Genomic DNA, 24,206 nt, shown 5'->3' with positions numbered 1-24,206 from the left:
CACGTGTGGTCATGGAGCTTTATATGGGCTGAGGGGCAGAAAAGGGACTTGCTGTGATCCTTATAACATTCCTAGTGATGCGTAAGGAGTCTCAGGCTCTTCTTGGAAATAAGAGTATCTATTTCTATTCTGGCTGAGACGAAGAAAAAAATGAAAGCAGAGACTCAGGAAGGCAGAGATTGAAAGAGCTAACACCTGCCTTTCCTCTTCTCTTGCAATGTCCCCTTGGATACATCCTGGATGTGCTGTGGAGCTGTGAGCAGGCTGCCCCAGGCAGCAGCCTCCTGCCAGCAGCAGGACCCTGGCCTGCCGGGGGGGCTCCTTCCACTCACAGTTTCTCCCCACAGCGCCCTGGGCAGCTCCCCGGGCAGGCTGAGTGCTGAGCCTGGCAGGCGGCAGAGGCCCTGGCCCAGCACACAGCCCCTGGGGCACAGCAGGGACCCTGCTCTGCACCACAGCCCTGGCCACCACTGCCTGCAGCCCCGGCTTCAAAGCTTGCAGCTGGCCCATGACAAGGGAACCCTTGGGGCCTGGCTGCTGACGCTGCAGCAGGGAAGCCCTTCTCTGCAGCACATCCTTCTCTGCAATAAAGAAATATGAAGAGCCACCAGCCTGTTCTGCTATGGGATATTCCAAGTATAGGATTCCTCCAGGATAATACCTGTGCACTGCACTGTTACAAGACTTACCCCGTTAAGGGCTATAAGCACTCCTCATTCCGCGAGCTCTTAGCATCCTGCCTCTCCACACAGCCCATTACCTCTCTCCCACTCACTTCTATCCCCTTTCCATGAGAGCTGCAGGCAGTGCCCCCAGCCCTGCTGCGCTGTGCACAGGAGCTGCTCCTGGGCAGAGCTGTCTCTCTGCAGCGCTGCCCGCTTGCCACGATCTCCCTTTGGGCCCAGGAGCCCGGCCCAGCTCAGCAGCAGAGGCCCAGCCCAAGGCCTCCCTTGCTCTGTCCCCCACCAGGCTCCCTGCACATGGCCCTGGGGCTGCAGGGGAACCTGCTGGCAAACAGCCTGAAGGAATCCCTGGGCACACACACTTCTTAACAGCAGGCTCATTTCTCTGAGCAGAAAACCAATTGAGTGTAACAATCACATCTTCTCTGAGAATTAGTTTGTCATGGACGTGTCCAAATGGCCTCATCCAACACCAGCAAGGTCTGTCTGCCTTTTATGCCCTGACACAAGATTCTGCCTGGGTATAAGAGGTGCTGGGTGGGAATAAAATCACTGGTGCTTTGCAAACTACATCCCTATAGTGCATGGGACAGTAGGGCTTTCATTGAAGAAATCTTGGTTGTGACCAGGATGTTCTGGTTCATTATGATCCCAGGAGAAAGGCACAAGGCACTCTACATCTTGTGCAAGGGTAGTTGGCACATTGCACACCCCCTTGCACTGCATTGACTGTGGCCCCACAAGTCAGATGGGTGATGGAACACCTCATTGCTGTGCTGACACATCTGTGGCAGGATGTTCAGGGTCATTTTTGGAACTGTGCCTGAATCCCCCATCCCTAGGGAGCCTGAACACTATAGCAGGAACAGGATGAACAGGTGGAGAAATGTGGGGAAATACCACAGTGCTCACTCAGTGGAAGACAAAGAGTCAGAGAAAACCCCCAGAGCGCTTCATCCAGCTGTGCAGAGCCCCCAGGGATGGGCATAGCTGGCCAGTCACTGGCAACCCCTCTGTCATGCAAGAGGAAAGGGGAGCATGCCCACAGAGATGCACCTCTCCTCTTCTGGGGCTTTGGTTGCAGACATGGCAGCTCATGCCCTGGACCCCATGATCAGGTTGACATGATCCAGCAGTGTGCACTGGCAGCATAGACACAGGACCACGTGTATCTCTGTGCATTACAGTCAGGGGTGGTAGTCTGGCCTTCAGCATAGCACAGGCCTCCAGAAATGGGAGACTTTGTCAAGCTACAAGAGAGATCCCAGACTGGTGCAGAAGAGGTGTTCAGGCACCGTGAGGGGCTGCTGCATCCCAGGTGCCTTCACTCCCATTTTTGAAAAAAGCCCAGCCCCAGGACAAGCCTGACACCCAACTCTCCTGGAAGGGCTCCAAACAGCAGAGGCGTGTTGTGGCAGGGGGACACTGGAGACTTCTCCACTGCTCCATTTCCTATATTCCATGGCCTTTGTCACCATTTGGAGATGTTCCTGGTAAATTTGTCAGGATCCTGTGGAAAAGAACTGGGAAGAAAGGAAGTGACAATTTCTCCACACAAGGGAAATCTGTCGTCTCTCTCCTGAGCTGCGCCATCTCCATGCTGCTGACCTCACAGGCCTTCTAATGACATGTTGTGATGTCACAGGGGGTGCACTGCGTCACTGGGATATAAGCACTGGAGCAGCGGCAGTGCCGGCACTTCCCTGCAAGGCCTGGTCCCTGCTGGGCACTGCTTGGGTGCTCCCCACCGCTGTCCTTCTGTGGCCAGGAGTGGGGTCAGCAGGAAGCAAGCTTGCACTGGGCGACCCTCACTGATGGGCGGAGGAGCAAGGGCACCTTGCAGAGGAGCTGTGGTTGAGGAGCCAGGGTGGGCATCCCTTGTCCTGATCTGAGGGCCAGCAGCAAGCGAGATGGAGGCCTGCTGGAGCGTGACCATCACCTCTGACATGAATTCCATGTTCCCAGTGCTCCTGCATCTCTCCCCCAAAGGTAAGGGTGTCAGGAGCCCCTTCCCAAGATGTGACACAAGGGCTGTCAGCTGTCCAAAGCTTTGCGGGGGGGCTGCAAATGGATGGTGGCTGCTGCAAGATCCTTGCATGAGTGTTCCTCTGGGCTCAAAGGAGTATGTGGTAGCCAGGACTCCTGGGTCCTGATGCTAGGGGTGCCCTAAGCCCCAGGGCTTGTCTGGGCATGGCTCAACCTCCTCGTGCTGGGGACAGTCCAGGGCCAGGTTTCCCTGGGAGCTGGTGCCTCTTTGGGATCTGGCTCTGGAAGGAAAGGCATCCAGTGTCCCAGAGACTGGTGTGGCCTGCAGCTCCACAGGCCTCTCAGGAATGTGCCAGAAATGCCTCTGTTGGAAATCAAGCCTTCCCCTTGTACTGATCTTCTTCAGGGGAACCAAATATCTGCATGGGTACCAATTATCATCACAGATAAGACAGACCTAGCATAGGCAGATAAATATATTTTATTGCCTATCAGTGGCAGACTACAACCTTGAGGAACTACAAGCAAACTAAACTGACATATCCTGGAAGCATAACACAGCCCAGACCCTGACGTATCTTGGAAGCACAACACAGCCCTGAGAAAGCAGTCTAGGAGGTTTCTGGAGAGCATGGAAGATAGCTTCCTGACGCAGCTGGTTAGTGAGCCTACCAGGGGTGGTGCCCCGCTAGACCTTCTCTTCACAAACAGAGAAGGACTTGTGGAGGATGTGATTGTCGGGAGCTGTCTTGGGCAAAGTGACCATGAAATGGTGGAGTTCTCTATTCTTGGCGAGGCCAGGAAGGGGACCAGTAAAACCGCTGTATTGGACTTCTGGAGGGCTGACTTTGAGCTGCTCAGGACACTGGTTGGTGGAGTCCCTTGGGAGGTGATTCTGAAGGGCAGAGGGGTCCAGGAAGGCCGGGCGCTCTTCAAGAGGGAAATCTTAATGGCGCAAAACGGTCTGTCCCCACGTGCCCAAAGACGAGCTGGCGGGGAAGAAGACCAGCCTGGCTCAACAGAGAATTGTGGCTTGATCTTAGGAGAAAAAAGAGGGTTTATAAGCTTTGGAAAAGTGGGCAGGCCACTAGGGAGGACTATAAGGACGTTGCGAGGCTGTGCAGGGACAAAATTAGGAAGGCCAAAGCTCATCTGGAGCTCAATCTGGCTACTGCCGTTAAAGAGAACAAAAAATGTTTTTATAAATACATCAACACAAAAAGGAGGACTAAGGAGAATCTCCATCCTTTACTGGATGCGGGGGGAAACTTAGTTACAAGAGATGAGGAAAAGGTGGAGGTGCTCAATGCCTTCTTCGCCTCAGTCTTTAGCGGCAATACCGGTTGTTCTCTGGATACCCAGTACCCTGAGCTGGTGGAAGGGGATGGGGAGAAGGATGTGGCCCTCACTATCCACGAAGAACTGGTTGGTGACCTGGTTGGTACGGCACTTGGATGTGCACAAGTCGATAGGGCCGGATGGGATCCACCCAAAGGTACTGAGAGAACTGGCAGAGGAGCTGGCCAAGCCGCTTAACATCATTTATCAACAGTCCTGGCTATCGGGGGAGGTCCCAGTGTACTGGTGGCTAGCAAATGTGACACCCATCTACAAGAAGGGCCGGAGGGCAGACCCGGGAAATTACAGGCCTGTCAGTTTGACCTCAGTGCCAGGGAAGCTCATGGAGCAGATCCTCCTGAGAGTCATCACGCAGCACTTGCAGGGCAAGCAGGCAATCAGGCCTAGTCAGCATGGGTTTATGAAAGGCAGATCCTGCTTGACGAACCTGATCTCCTTCTATGACAAAGTGACGTGCTGGGTGGGTGAGGGAAAGGCTGTGGATGTGGTCTACCTTGACTTCAGCAAGGCTTTTGACACTGTCTCCCACAGCATTCTCCTCAAGAAACTGGCTGCTCTTGGCTTGGACTGGCGCACGCTTCGTTGGGTTAGAAACTGGCTGGATAGCTGGGCCCAAAGAGTCGTGGTAAATGGAGTCAAATCCAGTTGGAGGCCAGTCACTAGTGGCGTTCCCCAGGGCTTGGTGCTGGGGCCGGTCCTCTTTAATATCTTCATCAATGATCTAGACAAGGGCATTGAGTGCACCCTCAGTAAGTTTGCAGGCGACACCAAGCTATGTGTGTGTCGATCTGCTTGAGGGTAGGAAGGCTCTGCAGGAGGATCTGGATAGGCTGCACTGATGGGCTGAGGCCAACTGCATGAAGTTCAACAAGGCCAAGTGCCGGGTCCTGCACCTGGGGCGCAATAACCCCAAGCAGAGCTACAGGCTGAGAGAGGAGTGGTTGGAGAGCTGCCAGGCAGAGAAGGACCTGGGAGTGATGGTTGATAGTAGGCTGAATATGAGCAAGCAGTGTGCTCAGGTGGCCAAGAAGGCCAACGGCATCCTGGCTTGTATCAGAAACAGTGTGACCAGCAGGGCTAGGGAGGTGATCGTCCCCCTGTACTCGGCTCTGGTGAGGCCACACCTCGAGTACTGTGTTCAGTTTTGGGCCCCTCGCTACAAGAAGGACATCGAGGTGCTTGAGCAAGTCCAGAGAAGGGCAATGAAGCTGGTGAGGGGCCTGGAGAACAAGTCCTACAAGGAGCGGCTGAGGGAGCTTGGCTTGTTCAGCCTGGAGAAAAGGAGGCTCAGGGGCGACCTTATTGCTCTTTACAGGTACCTTAAAGGAGGCTGTAGTGAGGTGGGGGTTGGTCTGTTCTCCCACATGCCTGGTGACAGGATGAGGGGGAATGGGCTTAAGTTGAGCCAGGGGAGTTTTAGGTTGGATGTTAGGAAGAACTTCTTTACCGAAAGGGTTGTTAGACATTGAAACAGGCTGCCCAGGGAAGTGGTGGAGTCACCATCCCTGGAAGTCTTTAAAGATGTTTAGATGTGGAGCTTAGGGATATGGTTTAGTGGGGACTGTTAGTGTTAGGTCAGAGGTTGGACTCGATGATCTTGAGGTCTCTTCCAACCTAGAAATTCTGTGATTTGGTGATTCTGTGATTCTGTGATTCTGTGTAAAACCACCATTCCCCCCATCCTGCCTCTTGTAACTCTGTCTTTTGGGTGGAACAGGAGAATTGGGAATTGCTGTCAGTCCATGACATTGTTTCCACTGCTCCTTGATGGTCAGTCTCTGCCCTCTCTGGGTCCCTCCTGTGAGATGCTCTACTTCCCAAATGAATCCTACGTGGGGCCATAACGGGCTCAGATAATGACAGATATGACCGGATCATGTTAAAATAAAGCTGTTAGAAGCAGTATATCAGCTTCATAGTTGCTGACCACAATGTTCATTTTTTGTTGGTGTAGTAGTCGTGTTTGGTCTCAGAACTGTGTTGGGTAGAACATTACATATTTTGTGTGTTCCCTGTTGTGCTGTTTATCCTTTGTGGGGTCTGGTTTATGGTTATTAGTTTACTCTACGGCCTAACACTGACTTATGTTGTGATAAAATTACTGGTCATGAGACAAATCTGGTAGTTGTACTCAGCATTGCCGTCACCTCCATGCTTGAGGAACTTTCTCTCAGAAACTATTTATAATTAACAGTCTTTACTTTTCTCCTCGGGGAGCCAATCTATGAAAATGATGGGGGGGGGGAGGGGGGGGGCGGGACACTTCTTCTCCCCACAGCTTGTTACAATAGCTCTTCAAAACTTGGAATCCTTGGAATGTTCAAACCAGCCTGTACGTATTGTTATGTGTCCTGAATGTGTTTCAGGTTTTGTTTAAGGTCAGAGTAAACTATTTCAGAATGCCACACAATGATCTGCCCTGAGGCAGGATAATTATGAGGGGCAGGGTATGGATATGCGAAGGCACCTAGAACTGTGGGCACCTCCAATGCTTTCTAACTTCACCCCTGAAGAAGTGCAGAATCATAGAAATAAAAAATAAATAAATAAATAAATAAATAAATAAATAAAAAGGCAGAATGCTTGAAAAAGGACTGTCATCACCGTGGCGATTCCAAAGAGGGAGAAATCACTACAATGTGCTGGGGCTTGGCCTATGCTTACTGAGTTGCAATCTACGCAATTCCAATCCCTGCAACTGGGCCAGAGAAGCAACCTGTGCCTCTATCACTCATATATACATATGAGAAGAAACAGGAGAGACAAAATCAGCTTGTTTAGCTAGGAAAGGAGCTCCTACTCATAAAGGGAAGGAGGAAGAAGAAGATGAGGCAGGCTACTCTCAAGTAAAGCCATCAGAGAAATGTGTGCATGAAGACAGAGATAACATAAAAGGAGCAGTAAGCTCCTGATCACCATTCCTTGGGGAGCTGTGAGATGTGTGATTAGATTTCAGCCATCACCTAGGCCAGCACATTGTCACCTGGCTGCTCCGATATTGGGATAACAGGGCAGGTAGCCTGGAATTAGAGGGTAGGGAAGCCAAGCAGCCGGGATCCCTCTCCAGGGAAGGGGGCATTGACAAAGCAATTGGAAAGGGGGCACAAATCCTCCCTCTCGAGGCAACTCCTGTCAGGTGTAAAGGAAAGGTATCCCTTCAAGGAAGATGTATGTCACCCAGGCAAATGGACCACCAGGGAGAGAGGCAGCCCATATCTGATGGAATTGGCCATGCTGGAGGTGATTTATGGTGATTTATGCACATTCAACTGTTTTCTACCTTGCCCGGTCCTTCACAGGATCCTTCAGTTGTGAGGTTGCTGAGGGTCGAAGTGCCAGTAGCTACCCAAATGGTGCACCAGTGGCAATATGGCACCACCCAAGATTCCCTGATTCCCATATATATGCTGATTCATCAACTGCAGAGCCAAGGACTGATCAGCAAAATTTGTTCACCCTTTAATAATCCCATCGGGTCAGTGCAAACATGTAATGAGACTAACGGTGGAGTATTGTGTCTAGAATGAAGTCACACCAAATTCAATAGATCGTCTATAGTCTTCTCTCCTTATAGTCTTAGCTCTAAGAGCATTTAAACGATCTCTTACAGCACCTGAATGCTGCTGTCTGATCCCTTCCTGGGATCATAAGGAGACAGTACCTCCAGGCCAAAACACTCTCCCTGTACGCTTGGATGCAGGCCCCTAGGTCCCATGGACTGTTAAGGGTGTAGTTTGCAAAGTAACCACGGATTTTATCCCCACCCACCACATGTTGTACCCCTGCAGAGTCCTGCCTCAAGGCACAAAGGGCAGGGAGACCTTGCTGGTGAGAGCTGAGGCCCTGTGGAGATGTCCGAGACACAACAGCCATTACAGCCAAGGGTCCTGTAGAACAGAAAGGAAAAAAGAGAACATTTAAAAGAGAACAGAATAGGTTTAGCTCTCCCTGTGACACATGACTCCTTTTGCTCTGCTGACAGCCTCCGCAGGCTGCCCTGCACATAAGGAGTAGGGACAGGTTCAGTTGTCCTCCATGTGGCATCTGCTGCCATTTCAGTTGGCCTGAGGAATGCCCCATCAGACCAGAGGATCAACCTCAAATTTCACCAGGTATTTCCATTTGAACAGCTCCTGCCTGTCCTCCATCTCCACTAAGGAGCTACTGTGGCTCAGTAATTCGCATTAAAGTGCCTATGTTGTGGACACCTGAACTGAGGCCTGAGGAATCCCAGCTCCTGTGGGTCTGTGTCAGATATGAGAGGGAGCTGAGATCCCTTTCCAGCCCCAGGAATAACAACCAGCATGAGATGCCTTGACTGACTGCTGAATTCTTTCCTTCAGTGGGAATGAAGGAGATCAGTCCCTGACCATGACTTCATGCCAAAGTAATACTGGGACAAGAAGCTGTGATTGTTACACTTAATTGGTTTCCCAGCAGGTTCCCCTGGAGCCCCAAGGCCATATGCAGGGAGCCTGGTGGGGGGTAGAGCAAGGGAGGCCTTGGGCTGGGCCTCTGCTGCTGAGCTGGTCCAGGCTCCTGGGCCCAAGGGGAGCTCGTGGCAAGCGGGCAGCGCTGCAGAGAGACAGCTCTGTCCAGGAGCAGTTCCGCTGCACAGCTCAGCAGGGCTGCGGGCACTGCGTGCAGCTGGCACTGTGAGGCGAGAAAAGGGAGATAGAGCTTACGGGCTGCGTGAATTGAGGGGATACTGAAAGCTCTATGGGGAATGAATGCTTGCAGCACATTACAGGGTAAGTCTGTGGCAGAAGGAAAATGCAGAAAGGCCGGGCACTGAGTGCTCTCTTTTCACAGGCTGGCAGCAGGCTCTGCAGCCAGGTTGCTGAAAGGGGTTGCCAGGGCTGTGGTGCAGAGCAGGGTCCCTGCTGTGCCCCAGGGTCGTTGTACCAGGCCAGGGCCTCTGCTGCCTGCCAGGCTCAGCACTCAGCCTGCCCGGGGAGCTGCCCAGGGTCCTGCAGGGAGAAACTGTGGGTGGAAGGAGCCCTCCTGGCAGGGCAGGGTCCTGCTGCTGGTGGAAGGCTGCTGCCTGGGGCAGCCTGCTCACAGATCCACAGGACACCAAGGGAATTTCAAAGGGAACTTCACTCTCATCTTTCCTGAGCCTCTGCTTTCAGCTTTCTCTTTTTGGCTCAGTAGAAATAGAAATATATGATGTTATTCCTAAAAATAGGAACACCTGTAAGGCATCCTAAGGAGGTTACAAGGACCCCAAGCAAGTCCCTCTCCTGCCCCTCAGCCCATAGAAAGCTCCACCACCTCACATGCAGTGTCAGCAGGGTCTGTGTGAGCTAGGCTCTAGGATGTCGCACTACACGTCGCATTGCCACATCATCCTTCAAAAAAGAAAGAAGGGCTATTGTTATGGGGGGCTCCCTCCTAAAAGGGACAGAGGGACCGATATGCCGACCGGACCCAACCCGCAGAGAAGTCTGTTGCCTCCCTGGGGCTCAGGTGAGAGACTTTGCCAAGAAAGTCAAGCGCCTGGTACGGCCCACTGACTACTACCCGCTACTGGTCTTTCAGGCTGGTAGCGATGAAGTAGCAACGAGAAGTCCGAAGGCGATCAAAAGAGACTTTAGGGATTTGGGGCGACTACTTAGAGGATCAGGGGCGCAGGTTGTGTTTGCCTCTGTCCTTCCGATAGGGGGGATCGAAGCTGAAAGGTGTGCTGTTCACATAAACTCGTGGCTTCGAGACTGGTGTGACCGGCAGAATTTCGGTTTCTTTGATCATGGGAAGGTCTACGCTACACCGGGCCTGATGGCACCAGATGGGATGCGCCTCTCTCGGAGAGGGGTAAGGATCTTTGGTCAGGAGTTGGCAGGGCTGATAGATAGGGCTTTAAACTAGAGTCGAAGGGGGAAGGGGCTAAAACCAGGCGCGCCGGTGAAGACCTAAGGGATGGTACGCTAGAATCAGAGGGGCTGTGTGCCAGTGAGGTCCTTTGGTCAGATCCACAAGGTGCTGAGTGTAAGGAGATGCACTTGAAATGTTTTTACACAAACGCACGCAGTATGAGGAATAAAATAGATGAGCTAGAAGTCCTGGCCCAGTCCCACAACTACGACATCATCGGCATAAGCGAAACCTGGTGGGATGAGTCCTGTGACTGGGGTGTTGCGATAGATGGTTACAGGCTCTTCAGGAGGGACAGGCAGGGTAGGTGAGGTGGTGGGGTGACGATGTATGTGAAGCAGGGGCTGTACTGTATGGAACTTCAGGTCGGCAATGGCAAAGTTGAGAGCCTCTGGGTAAGGATCAAGGGACGAACGAATAAAGGGGATGTCGTTGTGGGAGTCTATTACAGACCGCCTGGCCAGGATGATAGCGCCGATAAATTATTCTTTACAGAACTAAGAGAGGCCTCGAGATTAACTCCCCTTGTCCTTATGGGGGACTTCAACTTGCCAGACGTTAACTGGGAGTGCCACATGGCTGACATGAGCAAGTCCAGGAGGTTCATGAAGCACCTAGATGATAACTTCTTGGTGCAGGTGCTAACGGAGCCAACTAGGAAAGGTGCCCTCCTAGACCTGTTGCTAGAAAACAGAGAGGGTCTGGTGGGAGATGTGGTGATTGGTGGCCGCCTCGGTCATAGCGACCATGAAGTGGTTGAGTTCAAAATTTATGGTGACAGAAGGAAAAGTGCCACCAAAACCTCATCCCTAGATATGGGGAAAGCGGACTTCAGGCTGCTCAGGGAACTAGTCAGCAAGGTCCCCTGGGAATCTGTTCTTGAAGGCCTCGATGTCCACCAGTGCTGGTCATTCTTTAAGCGATGCCTCCTAGAAGCACAAGATCAGGCAATTCCAAAATATCGCAAGTCAGGCAGGCGGGGCAGGAGGCCGGCGTGGCTGACCAGGAACATTCTAATGGAGATTAGGAGGAAACAGAGAGTGTTTCGCTACTGGAAGGAGGGCCAGGTTTCATGGAAAGAATACAGGGATGCTGTTCATGTTTGTAGGGAGAAAATTCGTTTGGCCAAAGCACACCTAGAGTTGAAGCTGGCTGTGTCTGTGAGAGAAAATAAAAAGGTTTTTTTTAGATATGTGAATGGAAAAAGGAGAACTAAAGAATACATAGTGCCGCTCCTTGATAGCGAAGGTATCCTCACAGACAATGACATAGGCAAAGCAGAGATGCTTAATGCCTTCTTTGCCTCTGTCTTCATTGCTGATGATGGGCTTCGGGACCCAGGGTGCCCTGAGCTGGAGGACTGGGACGGTGGGGATGACAAACTCCCAACCGACCCTGAACATGTGCGTGATTTGCTACTCCACCTGGATCCCTACAAGTCCATGGGTCCGGATGGGATTCATCCCTGGGTGCTGAAAGAGCTGGTGGACGTCATCGCGGAACCTCTTTCAATTATTTTTCAACGATCCTGGGAATTTGGAGAGGTCCCAGTAGACTGGAAGCTGGCAAATGTTGTGCCGATTTTCAAGAAGGGTCAGAAAGAAGACCCTAGCAATTACAGGCCTGTCAGTCTCACGTCAGTGCCTGGTAAAATCATGGAGAAGATGGTTCTCGAACTTATTGAGGCACACCTGGGGGACAAAGCAGTCATTGGTCCCAGCCAGCATGGGTTTGTGAAGGGTAGGTCCTGCCTAACTAACCTGATTTCCTTTTATGATAAGATCACCCGTATGGTGGACCAAGGGAAACCAGCTGATGTGATTTTTTTGGACTTCAGCAAGGCTTTTGACACGGTTTCCCATAGGATCCTACTGGACAAAATGTCCACCATACAGCTAAATAAAAACATCATACGATGGGTGAGCAATTGGCTAACGGGCAGGGCCCAAAGGGTTATGGTAAATGGGGCTGCGTCAGGCTGGCGGGCGGTCACCAGTGGGGTCCCTCAAGGCTCCATTTTAAGGCCGGTACTTTTCAATATTTTTATAAATGATCTGGATGTAGGAATAGAAGGTATTTTGAGCAAGTTTGCTGATGACACCAAACTTGGAGGAGTTGTGGACTCGAATGAGGGTGGAAAGGCCTTGCAGAGGGATCTGGATAGGTTGGAGAGCTGGGCGATCACCAACCACATGAAGTTCAATAAAAGCAAGTGCCGGGTCCTGCACCTGGGATGGGGAAACTCCCAGGTCTCTCTCTGCAGAGCTGCTCTCCTGCTGGTCAGTCCTCTGCCTCATGTCTCCTCCCTCTGAATAGCAGCACAGGCCTCTGGGGTATCAGCCACTCCACCCAGCTTTGTGCCATCAGCAAATTTGCTGAGGGTGCATATCAACCACTTCATTGATGAATAATTTGAACAGAAAGAGGAAATTTGGCACATCCTGTAGCTCTGCACACTCAAGTAGGGCAATTGCTGCCTCAGGAATAAGTCAACACAGTGTTTAGAGAGGGCCAGTCAGTGTTTTGTGTGGTCTACTTCCAAGTGTTTTCCCCAGGAAAGACCCTGCTGCCTTCCAGGAGCTGTGAGCCCTGGAGCCCAGGGCCACGTGCACGGAGCCTGGTGGGGGGCAGAGCAAGGGAGGCCTTGGGCTGGGCCTCTGCTGCTGAGCTGGGCCGGGCTCCTGGGCCCAAGGGGAGCTCCTGGCAAGCGGGCAGCGCTGCAGAGAGACAGCTCTGCCCAGGAGCAGCTCCTGTGCACAGCGCAGCAGGCCTGGGGGCACTGCCTGCAGAGACACAGTGCTTAAAGGCAGGCAGAAGTGGCAGCATGCCCAGAGCTCGCTGCCAGAGAAGACTTCCCAGCCCTGCACCTGGTAAGTCTCTGGCTGGAGTGCAATGCAGCCGCAGTTCCTGGAGGCAGGAGAAGCTGGGGGTGCAGGCAGTGGAGGCCAGGGCTGTGGTGCAGAGCAGGGTCCCTGCTGTGCCCCAGGGGCTGTGTGGTGGGGCAGGGCCTCTGCTGCCTGCCAGGTTCAGCACTCAGCCCGCCTGGGGAGCTGCCCAGGGTGCTGCAGGGAGAAGCTGCGGGTGGAAGGAGCCCCCCTGTCAGGGCAGGATCCTGCTGCTGGTGGAAGTCTGCTTCCTTGGGCAGCCTCCTCACAGCTCCACAGCACCCAGTGGCATTTTACAGGCAAGTTTTTAATGTTTAAAGTCCAATTAGGAATATTCTGTCCTCTTGCCAGTGTCCTACTCTTCTGGATGGGGACGGATAGCAGGGAGAAATGGAAAAGGAGCTGCCAAGTATGAGCTCATGGCTGAGACTCCTGAACTGTGGTACTGATGATCAGTAGGTTTGTGAGCTGCCCCGAAGCTGCCTGCAGACTCTCCTCTTCCTATCAAAAGCAACAGCATCATCTTTGCTGCACCCATCCAGGCATTTTTACAGGTCCTTTTCCACCTGTAAACATGCACAGGCAACTAGCCAGTCCCCTGCATACAGGAGGTTGCTGAAGGGCAAAGATTACTGCACAGAGATTGGGTTGAGGCTGTGAGCTGAAACAGGAATAAGACTTGAGACAAGGAAACAGCTCCCAGAAATAAAACTTTCTGTCAGTGGGGATATGATCAAGGAATGAGAGGAAGGGAGATCAGAGGGCTAATTCATCAGAAAAGTCCATGTTCTTCCATTCAGTGAAGACCCCTTCCTCTGAACCTACCCCTAGCTTCCTCTCCCACCTAAACAAAAAAGTCGCTGCCCTCTTGGTCTTTTGAGCTGTGAGCTGCCTTGAGGATAGAAATCTTTCCCATAGTATGTTTGTAATATCTGGAAGGCATACATATTAGAGGAGATGCTAAATGCAAAGACATGCTATTGGGCTGTAGAAATGAATGTTAGGTGTCCTTGGCAAAAGGTGTGGTGCTGAGACCTGGTTCAGGTACCTTGAGAAGGGCTGGGCGTTCAGGGATTGGCAGTGAGAGAGCATTCCTCCTCTCTTAGCAGTGTCTGGCTTCTTTTCAGGGTAAGAGAAATGTGATTATCCTTCATCTCCAAAAGCTGCAAGATCATGGCCATTGGGAACAAGCCCAGCCCGCTCACCTCAGCCTGCTCTGAGCTAAAGGGAATCCCTTTGCCTCTCAGGTCTCACAACCATTCACTGTGAGTGCAGCAGAAATCCTCAGAATTTCTGACTGTGGAGAACACTGCTTTGGCACAAAGAGGGGGAAGAGGATATGTAGAAAAAATTGCCCCTAAAACTCCTTTCTGTCAACTACATTCTGTAGCACAGGAATGCAGATGCTGACATGCCCTTCTGTGTGAGAAAAGATTTCATCTGACAAAATCTGAATATAAAACTTTGCCCAGCTGCCATGCCCCTGTGTACTCACTGCACTCAGTCAGGACTGATTCCCTCAAGAGCCCAGGAGCAGAGTTCCCTGCTCCTCATGGTGCAGTGAACTTTAAAAATGAAGCACATGTCATGGAGCTAACTGAAAGATTCCAGGAGAGAAAAGAAAAGCCTGTAAGTATGGCAGGGGGAGGGTCTACAAGGAATGGTATAGGTTTCACTCAGAGAAGACTGTTCAAACTTTTCATTATCTTTTACTACCTGTACAGATCCCTATACCCAACAGGCAGCAAATGTCCAACAGCAGCTCCATCACTGAGTTCCTCCTCCTGCCATTCGCAGACACACGGGAGTTGCAGCTCCTGCACTTTGCGCTCTTCCTGGGCATCTACCTGGCTGCCCTCCTGGGCAATGGCCTCATCCTCACCACCGTAGCCTGCGACCACTGCCTCCACACCCCCATGTACTTCTTCCTCCTCAACCTCGCCCTCCTCGACCTGGGCTGCATCTCCACCACTGTCCCCAAAGCCATGGCCAATTCCTTCTGGGACACCAGGGCCATTTCCTACTCAGGATGTGTTGCACAGGTCTTTCTGTTTGTCTTCTTGATATCAGCAGAGTTTTTAATTCTCACCATCATGTCCTATGACCACTACATTGCCATCTGCAAGCCCCTGCACTACAGGATCCTCCTGGGCAGCAGAGCTTGTGCCCAGATGGCAGCAGCTGCCTGGGGCAGTGCGGTTCTCTATGCTCTGCTGCATACAGCCAGTATATTTTCCCTGCCCCTCTGCCAAGGCAATGCCTTGGACCAATTCTTCTGTGAAATTCCCCAGATCCTCAAGCTCTCCTGTACAGACTCCTACCTCAGGGAAGTTTGGGTGCTTCTGTTCAGTGCTTGTTTGACATCTGGATGTTTTGCTTTCATTGTCTTTTCCTATGTACAGATCTTCAGGGCCGTGCTGACAGTGCCTCCTGAGGAGGGACGACACAAAGCCTTTTCCACATGCCTCCCTCACCTGGCTGTGGTATCTTTTTCTCAGCACAGCCATTTTTGCCTACCTGAAGCCCCTGACCATTTCCTCCCCATCCTCTGACCTAGTGGTGGCAGTTCTGTACTCGGTGATGCCTCCAGCACTGAACCCCCTCATCTACAGCATGAGGAACCAGGAGCTCAAGGGTGCCATTAGACAAATGATTTCATGGATGTTTCTGTGTAGTGATAAATTTCCCTTCTTTCCACACAAGTGACTTTCCTATCCCCATGAAGGCCTCATCCTTGTTTCATATGTATATTTTCATTGTTATCTTTAATGTCATTACCATTTATGTTCTTAGAGAAACATTTGCAGATGTCTGTAATGAGTAATGATACCGCTCTGTTTACTCTGGAGGCTCTATAAACATGTCTCACAGTAGGACAGCACTGACTGTTTTAGTATCTGCTTAATAAAACAGGATCTTCATAGTGCAGTCTGAATGCTTCACTCTTCTTTCACAGCTTGTGCCATAATCAGGGCTGTGCAGTTGCTCCCCATGTTGCTGCATGGATTTGGGAGAGGCCAAGCATAGGATTTAGGAGCAACCTGTTGGTGTCTAATGGCAGCAGAGATGGTAACTGAGGTACATAGGAATGACTGTTCCACATGGTCTTCCTGTTTCTCAGGAGTGCCTTTTTTGCCAACCTGAAGTGCCTTTCCATCTCGTCCCCATCCTTGGACCTGGTGATGGCTGTCCTGTACTCAGTGATGCTCCCAGCAGTGAACCCCCTCATCTACCGCACAAGGAACCAGGAGCACAAGGAGAGACCATTTCTGCCATTAGGAAAGTGATGTCATGGATGTCAAGTGCTGTCAGGGATGGCACTGAGGGGCTGCAGGCTTCAAGGGGATCTGCTGCAGAAGAGAGAAGGGGACACAGCAGGGGACACTGACCACTGTACGCTTGTGCCATGGAAGTCCCCATCTGTGGGGCTGAGCCCTCTGTGCCCCAGGAACTGCTTTGCCCTTCAGAGGGGCTGGGGCTGTGGTGGCAGTGCCCAGAGCCCTGCAGCAGCCTGCGGTGGACACTACCCTAAGGATCACTGGCACTGGGCTGGGATGAGGGCAGGGAGGTGGGCAGAGATCAGGGAGGTGGAAGAGCCGTTCTCGAGGTCTGTGTTGGGGGAACAGCCAGCTCTGTTGGCCTCTGTCCTGGCCCAGAGCCCTGCCAACCTGGAGCAGGGCTGTCTGCAGAGGCCCCCATGGGACGTGGCTGGGTCAGGGCAGGGGCCATGGGCTTCAGAAGGCTGCAAAGGAAGGAGGGCCATGGCAGGAAGGGACCCTGAGGGTGCCATTGGGATTGTAATGGGGGGAGCTCCTCCCAGCCCTGAATGTGCACTGCCATGTGCGGTGCCATGGTGGCACAGCTGTGGGACCATGTGTGGGGCAGTGGGGCTGCGACGATGCAGGAACAGGGCTCTGAGAGGGGCCATGAATGAGCTGGTAGGGGGTGACAGCAAGGACAGGCTCCAAAACAGGAAATTATGGTGGAGATGGAGATATGGTTTTAGCAAGGTTTTACAAGCTCGCCTGTAAGTGGTGTTATCGAGAAAAGTCAAGAGCAAAGAGAAGAGCTTCTGCTGGAGCTAAGGTTCAGATTTCTCACCCAGCTCACCCAGGGCTCGTCCTGAGCAAGGTGGCCACAAGCCCTGCCTGCCCTCCTGCCTGCTTCGCGCCGGCAGGTGGCTGTAGCAGAGGGGACCCCCAGCCAGCCCCTCGATGGGGCTCTGCCAGCCCCTCGCCCTCCCCTCTGCAGTGACGTCATTGCTGCCCAGAGGGCTTTCTGATGTGCAGGACAATTTCAGGGAGGACATCTGCCCATGTGCCAAAAGGACCTACTACCACCAAGATGCATTTGGTGTTTCCAGCTGTCACTGGCAGAGGTCTTGCAAAGTCTTTCTGCAGTTGTGCCCAGGGACCTTCACTCCATTGGTCCTGGGCTGGGCCTTTCACTTCAGCTGAACCTGTGTTGGTTGTGGCACAAGCAAGACGCCTCTTACAGATGCACTCTGCATCCTCCTTCATGGGAGGGCACCACTCCATGTCCTTTGCTCTGCTCACGGTGTTTGTCTTAGCTCACGGATGAACTGGATTACATCTGCTTGAGTCTCCTGATGCCCGAATGCACCACACAATAACTATTACTTTCCCTTACTGTGCGGATTGACCTGATGGGTCTGTTTACACTAATCCCTTTTAATTTCCCTAGTTGGAATATAACATATTCCCAGACTGGGACAAGCTGCTGGGCTCTGCCACAGCCACTCAAAGTCACCTATTCTTGAGTCTTTCAGCCTGAGTTTATCACACATGGACAAACATGAATATCTTTGGGTTTCAATGGCAATTTCAAGTGTAGTGAACCCCAGGAATCCACTGGAAAGTCTTCCAGGACTTGTGTGGTGCCAGCCCAGAGGAATCCCTTGCAGAACCTACAGACTTGTCCAGGCCATAGTCTTGAATTCCCAGACTGCAGTGGCTGCCTTCCAATGATTGTGACTTATGTTAGACTCATAGAACCATAGAGCCATAGAATAATGTAGATTGGAAAAGATCTCTCAAATCATCAAGTTCAACCATTTACCTAACAGTGCCACATCCACCACTAAACCATGTCCCTAAGCACCACATCTACACGTCTTGTGAACACCTCCAGGGATGACCACTCCACCACATCCCTGGACAGCCTGTTCCAGTGCATCACAACCCTTTCAGGGAAAACATTTTTCCCAATATCCAACCTAAATCTCCCCTGGTGCAACTTGAGGCCATTTCCTCTTGTCCTGTTGCTGGCCCCAGTACTGAGTCCTGGGGGACTCCACTTGTGACCTGCTGCCAATTGGATTTAACTCTGGGAAACAGAGTCAAAACCTTTACTAAAACTTAGGTAGAAAACATCCACAGCCTCTCCCTCATCCACTAAGAGCATCACCTTTCCATAGGAGAACAGGTTTGTTAAGCAAGACCTGCCTTTCATGCCATGCTGACTGGGCCTGATCACCTGGATATCATGTATGTGTCGTATGATGGCACTCAAGATAATCTGCATCATATCCTTCCATGGCACCAATATAAGACTGACAGGCCTGTAATTCCCTGGGTCCTCCTTCTGGCCTTTCCTGTAGATGGGCATCACATTTGCTAGCCGACAGTTGACTGGGACCTCCCCTGACAGCCAGGCCTGCTGATAAATTACAGAAAATGTCTTGGTAAGTACTTCTGCCAGCTCCTTCGATATCCTTGCATTGATTATGGATGGAGAATAGCCTTAGTCCTCTCTTTGTTCCTAAGGCATTTATAAAAACATTTTTAATTCTCCTTTATGGCAGCAGCCAGACTGAGTTCCAGTTGGGCTTTGGCCCTTCTAATTTTCTCCCTGCACAAGCTCACAATATCTTTGTAGTTAATCCTTCTAAGTGTCCTGCTCCTTCTTCCAAAGGTCATAAACTCTCTTTTTCTTCCTCAGCTCTAGCCAAAGCTCTGTTCAGCCATGCTGACCTTCTCTGCTGGCTCATCTTTCAGCACATGGGGATGACCTTTTCCTGTGCCATAAGGATTTCGTTCTTGAAGTGTGTCCAGCCTTCCTGGACTCCTTTGCCCTTCTGGACTGCCTCCCGAGGGACTCTGCCAACCCAGCTCCTTAACAGGCCAAAGTCAGCCCTTTGGAATTCCAGGGTGGCAATTCTTCTAACCCCTCTTCTTACCCCTCCAAGAATTAAAAACTCTGTTAATTCATGATGGCTATGCCCAAGATTTGCCTTCCAGCCTTCACATCCTCCACAAGTCCTTCTCTGTTCAGAAGCAAAAGGTCCAGCAGGGCACCTTCCCTGGTTGCCTCACTCACCAGCTGTGTCAGGAAGATATCTTCCACCCGCTCCAAAGACCTCCTAGACTGTTTTCTCTCTGCTGCATTGTATTTCGAGCAGACATCTGGGAAGTTGAAGTCCCCCGCCAGACTGTATATTCAGTAACCAAGTCATTACCAGCCAGTGTGTGAGTGGCTGTAGGACAAGGATGCACTCCAGATATTCCAGGCTTTCATTCAATAACCTCTAGGACAGAAGTCACTGAGCACAAGCTAATAGATCAAACCTCTTTTGTGTTTGTATAGAGCATTCCCGTACTCCAAATTCACCTCTAGAAGAGTCCAAAACCCTCCAGGCACTCACAATTGACATAAGCTATAGCAGAATTACTGCAACCTGTTGCAAGGAGTCCTGGAAGTGCCTTCCCTGGTGACCAGCTCTGGTGAAGGCCTTGGGTTGCTTAGCTTGGAATGAGTGCCAGTGGAACCGGGGCTTTGTGTATATCTGTCCCCAAGTGTGGATGCCAATCACAGAGGTTGTCCAGGTGACATGTGGCAGCGATAGCTTCTGCCGAGAGGCAAAACCCCCTCTCTTGACACAAAGGATGAGGAACAAAGCCTTCATCCTGTTGGACTGATCTCACAGTCATACCCAGGCACAAGGCTGCCAGGCTGTCACCATGACTGTCGCTGTGTGCCGCTCTGTTAAGCAACAAGCAGCATTTCAGGAGAACTCAGACCTATTACTTATTCTGCAACTAAATGGCCACTTTTCTGACCCTGTCAGGCTTCTCATGCATTTGATACCACAAAGAAAAGGTGGTGTCTCCTTCCTAGCGAGGAATAACGCCAAGTACCAGTACAGGCTGAGTAGAGGGGGAGGACCACCTCCATTGACCTGCTGGCAACACTCTTCTGAATGTACCCCAGGATCCCGTCGGCCTTCTTGGCCACAAGGCACACTGCTGACTCGTGCTCAGCCTGCTGTCCCCCCAGGACTCCCAGGTCTTTCTCTGCAGAACTGATCTCCAGCAGGTCATTCACAGCCTGTACTGGTGCAGGGGGTTTTCCTCCCTAGGAAGGAGATAGGACCCTGCACTTGCCCTTGTTGAACTTCATGGGGTTCCTCTCAGCCTGCCTCTCCAGCCTGTCAAGATCCCTCTGAATGACAGCACAGCCCTCTGGGGTATCAGCTACTCATCCCAGCTTTGCGTCATCACCAAAGTTGCTGAGAGTGCACTCTGTTACATCATCCACTTCACTGATGAATAAGTTGAACAACAGAGAGGAACTTTGGCACATCCCGTAGCCCTGCACACAGGTAGGGCAATTCCTGCTGCAGGAATCAGTTAGTACAGTGTTTAGAGAGGGCCAAGTCAGTGTTTGCTTTGTCTGCTTGCTAGTGTGTTCCCCAGGAGAGACCCTGCTCTCTCAAGGAGCCGTGAGCCCTAGAGCCCCAGGGCCATGTGCAGGGAGCCTGGTGGGGGGCAGAGCAAGGGAGGCCTTGGGCTGGGCCTCTGCTGCTGAGCTGGGCCGGGCTCCTGGGCCCAAGTGGAGCTCGTGGCAAGCGGGCAGTGCTGCAGAGAGACAGCTCTGCCCAGGAGCAGCTCCTCTGCACAGTGCAGCAGGGCTGGGGGCACTGCCTGCAGAGACACAGTGCTAAAAGGCAGGCAGAAGTGGCAGCATGCCCAGAGCTCACTGCCGGAGAAGACTTCCCAGCCCTGCACCTGGTAAGTCTCTGGCTGGAGGGCCATGCAGCTGCAGTTTCTGGAGGCAGGAGAAGCCAGGGGTGCAGGCAAGGGTGTCCAGGGCTGTGGTGCAGAGCAGGGTCCCTACTGTGCCCCAGGGGCTGTGTGCTAGGACAGGGCCTCTGCCACCTGCCAGGCTCAGCACTCAGCCTGCCCGGGGAGCTGCCCAGGGCGCTGCAGGGAGAAGCTGCGGGTGGAAGGAGTCCCCCCAGCAGGGCAGGATCCTGCTGCTGGTGCGAGGCTGCTGCCTTCAGCAGGCTGCATACAGATTCAGAGCACACCAAGGATATTTCCAAAGGGACTTTTGAGGACAAGAGTTAAGGCAGGTGTTAGGTACTTCACGATCAGCAGTCCTTAGTTTACTTTCTTTTTTCTTTTTTCTTTTTTATCTTTTTTTGTTTGGTTGTTGTTTTTTTTGTTTGTTTGTTTGTTTTTGTTTTTGTTTTTTCTTTTCTTTTCTGTGAGTCAGTGGAAGGGAATTCGATGCTATTTCCAAGAAGAGTCTGAGAGTACTAAGCCTTCACAAGGAGGATTTGAAGAAATCCCAGCAAGTCAGGACCTTTCCTGTCCCTGAAACCATAGAAAGCTCCACCACCTCACTTTCAGTGTCAGCAGGGTCTGTGTGCCCTGGGCTCTAGGTCATGCCACCAGTGAGCTGCCCCTGGGCAGAGCCCTGCTGCCAGGAGTTGTTGCAAGGGCAGAGCTGAGCACCCAGTGGGTGGGATGGAGGCTGTGAGCTGCAGGCAGGAGGCGTGGGGACAGAGACCCAGCTGCAGGCAGGGACAGCTGCAGGCTTTACAGCCATGGGCAGGGAATGGCAGCACAGTGCTAACAGAATAGTCTGGCACCTCTCTGTCTGCCCTCTAGCCCACAGGATTCAGGTGGACTCATAACCTCAGTAGCAGGACCTCACTCACAACAGACCCCTCTGAGTTCCTGTTGGTCCCTTGCCTTGCCTTCCCTGGCAGAAGCCCTGTGCTATTCCTCTCTCTTCTTAGACCTGCAGCTGCTGTTCTTGCTTTATGGCTCCCTGCAGATGAGGAGATGGGGCTTTCAGTTGCAGCTCAAGAACTGACCCTTTGGGTCCCACCACGCAGATGTGTCCATAGGAGGAAGGTGCCCAGAGTTCCCTTTCTAACCTGTGGGGCTCTGGGCAATGAGGCAGGGAGAGAGCTGCATCTCCTTCCAGGGAGTTTTTTTCCAATTTCACAATCATTGAGCAGCTCAGTGTCGGAAACTTGGCTGAGCACTAGGTGAGTCTGTCTGAGACCAGGGTAGATGGCAGACTGGCTATCCTCACTGCACTAAGGACAGTCACTTTGCCTGTCAAGAGCTCACCTGGAATACCTTACAAATGCCAGTGTTTTCTACCCTCTAAAAATGCTTCTGAGTGAGACACAACTGGAACAAAGTAAATCACAAGTACTGTTCATCAGTAAAGAGTGTTGACAGTGGTAATGCTGTGAAGTCCACATACATCAGAGAGAGAGATTTAATCAGAGATCACTCCTGGTTTCTTTTCATGTAGAGCTGTAGGACAGGTCTGAATCCTCCAGCACCCACAGCAGAGACCGCTGCTCCCAGGGCCACATTCCTCCCGCAATAACCAGACCTCAAGCAAGGGAGTAACAGAAACGCCTCAGAAAGGGGAAAGTCACTGTAGGGGTATTTGGACGGGAAGATAAATAGGTTTTCTCTCCTAATGATCACTGTCTTTTCTTCCTTAGGTAGTCCCCTTTGTCCAGGAGGATCAGATGTCCAACAGCAGCTTCATCACCGAGTTCCTTCTCCTGCCATTCGCAGACACGCGGGAGTTGCAGCTCCTGCACTTCGTGCTCTTCCTGGGCATCTACCTGGCTGCCCTCCTGGGCAACGGCCTCATCCTCACTGCCATAGCCTGCGATCACCGCCTCCACACTCCCATGTACTTCTTCCTCCTCAACCTTGCCCTCCTCGACCTGGGCTGCATCTCCACCACTGTCCCCAAAGCTATGGCCAATTCCCTTCATGATACTAGGGCAATTTCCTATGCAGGATGTGCTGCACAGGTCTTTCTTTTTCCCTTTCTGATGTCAGCAGAGTATTTTATTCTCACTGTCATGGCCTACGACCGCTATGCTGCCATCTGCAAGCCCCTGCACTACAGGACCCTCCTGGGCAGCAGAGCTTGTGCCCAGATGGCAACAGCTGCCTGGGGCAGTGGAGTTCTCTATGCTGTGCTGCACACTGCCAATACATTTTCCCTGCCCCTCTGCCAAGACAATGCTGTGGACCAGTTCTTCTGTGAGATCCCCCAGATCCTGAAGATCTCCTGCTCACGCTCCTACCTGAGGAGTTTTTGGGTGCTTGTGGTTGGTGTCTGGTTAGCGTCCGTGTGCTTTGTTTTCATTCTTTTTTCTTATGTTCAGATCTTCAGGGCTGTGCTGAGGATGCCTTCAGAGCAGGGGCGACACAAAGCCTTTTCCACATGCCTCCCTCACCTGTTTGTGGTCTCCTTGTTTATCAGCACTGGCTTTTTTGCTTATCTGAAGCCCCCCTCCATGTCCTCTCCATCCCTGAACCTGATAGTGGCAGTTCTGTACTCGGTGATGCCTCCAACATTGAACCCTCTCATCTACAGCATGAGAAACAGGGAGCTCAAGTGGGCTATTAGGAAAGTGATTTCATGGATGCTTCTGAATAGAGACAAATTTCCCCTCTTTTTCCAGAAATGACTTAACTTGGTACCTCCCCTCAGGCCTGGTCCATCTTCCATTGTCAATATTGTTATTGTTCTCTTTGGTATCATTTGATTTATTGCGCTCTTAGAGTAATATCTCTTTTTCACCCTACTTCTGCTGAGGATTGACACTTCTCTGTTTGCTCTTGAGGCTCTACAAATATGAGTCCAACAGAAGGTCAGAACTGACTCTTACATAGCATCTGCAAAATAAAATGGGATCTTGTCGTGGTTTAACCCGGCCGGCAGCTAAACACCACACAGCCGTTCGCTCACCCTCCCCCCTCCTTCTCTGGGACGGGGGAGAGAAATGGAAAGTGAAGCCTGTGAGTTGAGATAAAGACAGTTTAATAAAACAGGAAAATAATAATAACAAAATAATAATAATAATAATAATAATAATAATAATAATGATACAATGGTGATAATAGGAAAGTAATAGTAATATGTACAAACAAGTGATGCACAATGCAATTGCTCACCACCCGCTGACCGATGCCCAGCCTAACCCCGAGCAGTCCCACCCCCCTCCCCCCGGCATATTGTTTAGCATGACGTCAGATGGTATGGAATACCCCTTTGGCTAGTTTGGGTCACCTGTCCTGGGTCTGTCCCCTCCCAGCTCTTACTGCACCCCCAGCCTGCCTGTTGG

At 51.7% G+C, this 24,206-nt stretch overlaps 1 protein-coding gene across 1 annotated transcript; it reads left to right on the top strand.

Moving 5' to 3' along the window:
* Positions 1-2,593: 2,593 nt before the first annotated feature.
* Positions 2,594-23,549, top strand: LOC311425635 (olfactory receptor 14A16-like; the record flags this gene model as incomplete). Its single annotated transcript, XM_084501575.1, has 3 exons — positions 2,594-2,672; positions 21,474-21,553; positions 22,563-23,549. 3 exons carry the CDS (start codon positions 2,594-2,596, stop codon positions 23,547-23,549), a joined length of 1,146 nt encoding a protein of 381 aa, XP_084357701.1.
* Between the last annotated feature and the right edge of the window lie 657 nt (positions 23,550-24,206).

The sequence above is a fragment of the Aythya ferina genome (assembly GCF_964211825.1).
Source record: "Aythya ferina genome assembly, chromosome: 32".
NCBI lineage: Eukaryota > Metazoa > Chordata > Aves > Anseriformes > Anatidae > Aythya > Aythya ferina.
The sequence above is the reverse complement of the archived record's forward strand: the minus strand, read 5'-3'. Positions and strand labels throughout refer to the sequence as shown.